Below are 1,148 nucleotides of genomic sequence, written 5' to 3'. Positions count from 1 at the left end.
CACCCATTCATTCCACTGCTTGACACATCCCTTGCCACTGCCCATCCCAAGCTACCCACTAAATGAAGTCCAGATGATGCAGGCAGGCTGCCAGGCTTGCCATCCTGACCCCAGGCTCCCTCCCTCCCTACCTGTGTGCTCCCCTGGCAAACACCCAGCTCCTTTGTTAACTCCCCTGAGGCCTGCTCCAGTCACCTGCTGTTGTGTCTTTTCTATGTCTGTCTGCTCCACTAGACTGTGATGGTCCTCAACAAAGTGACCACATCTTATTCACCTGTGCATACGTGGGACACCTGCCACTTAGAAGGTGGTTGGCAAATATTTTTCAAACAAATTAAAAATGCATGAATGATGGCTGTTGGCCAAGTGAGGTAGAACTGTCATAAGAATGTTTATTTCCCACTTCATTTATTCCTAATTAAGACCTGAGAATCCTTTTGATAACGACAATTCTTTTCCCTTTTTGGTCTCCATTCCCCGTGCTCTGAGAGCCAGGGCAAGCTGGCCCTTTGTCCCAGCTGGTCTTCTTATGGGTCAGTCTCTGGAGTTTCTGGGGCTTCCTTTATTCTCCTTCTCTTGAGTTTTGGTTTTGGAGAAAGCTCCCTTAAAGAATCTGAAAAAGAGAAGGTCAGAGACAGTCACAGTGACATCACAAACAGTAAGAATCTCAGTCTGTAATACATGGGGGGTGTTGTAGGGGCAGAGAGGAAGAATAGCAAAATCTTATCTTGCTTCCCACCTGTATCACTTAGTCTTTTCTCAGAGAAACCCTGTAGAGAGATGGCATTGTCCCCAGTTTACAGACGAGGACTGTCACCCAGGTCCAGGGTAAGGCAATGACCCGCCCAAAGTCTTAACAGCAAGTTAGTGGAAGAGTCAGGGCAAGACCCAAGTTTCCTTGACCTCTGGCTCCAACCTCTGATTCTTCCTTACTCGTCTCCTAGGCCTCATGACCCAATTCCCAGTACTGTTTGCAAACCCCATTGCCAAGTTTTAATTAAGAACTGACTTTATGGCCAGGCATGGTGGCTCACGCCTGTAATGCCAGCACTTTGGGAACCTGAGGTGGATGAATCACTTGAGGTCAGGAGTTTGAGACCAGCCTGGCCAACATGGTGAAACCCCCATCTCTACTAAAAATATAAAAA

The 1,148-nt window shown here is 47.6% G+C and overlaps 1 protein-coding gene across 1 annotated transcript in view; it reads right to left on the bottom strand.

The window, feature by feature from the left end:
* Positions 1-369: 369 nt before the first annotated feature.
* Positions 370-1,148, bottom strand: part of LOC105546912 (chromosome unknown open reading frame, human C17orf64) — a 15,718-nt gene continuing 14,939 nt past the window's right edge. The window contains exon 6 of the mRNA XM_011990241.1: positions 370-613. Coding sequence (XP_011845631.1) covers positions 528-613 — 86 coding nt within the window. The 3' untranslated portion in view covers positions 370-527. The remainder of the gene's footprint in view (positions 614-1,148) is intronic.

The sequence above is a fragment of the Mandrillus leucophaeus genome, unplaced genomic scaffold (assembly GCF_000951045.1).
Source record: "Mandrillus leucophaeus isolate KB7577 unplaced genomic scaffold, Mleu.le_1.0 Scaffold374, whole genome shotgun sequence".
Lineage (NCBI taxonomy): Eukaryota > Metazoa > Chordata > Mammalia > Primates > Cercopithecidae > Mandrillus > Mandrillus leucophaeus.
Note: the sequence above shows the minus strand (reverse complement) of the source record. Positions and strands in the feature narration are given on the sequence as shown.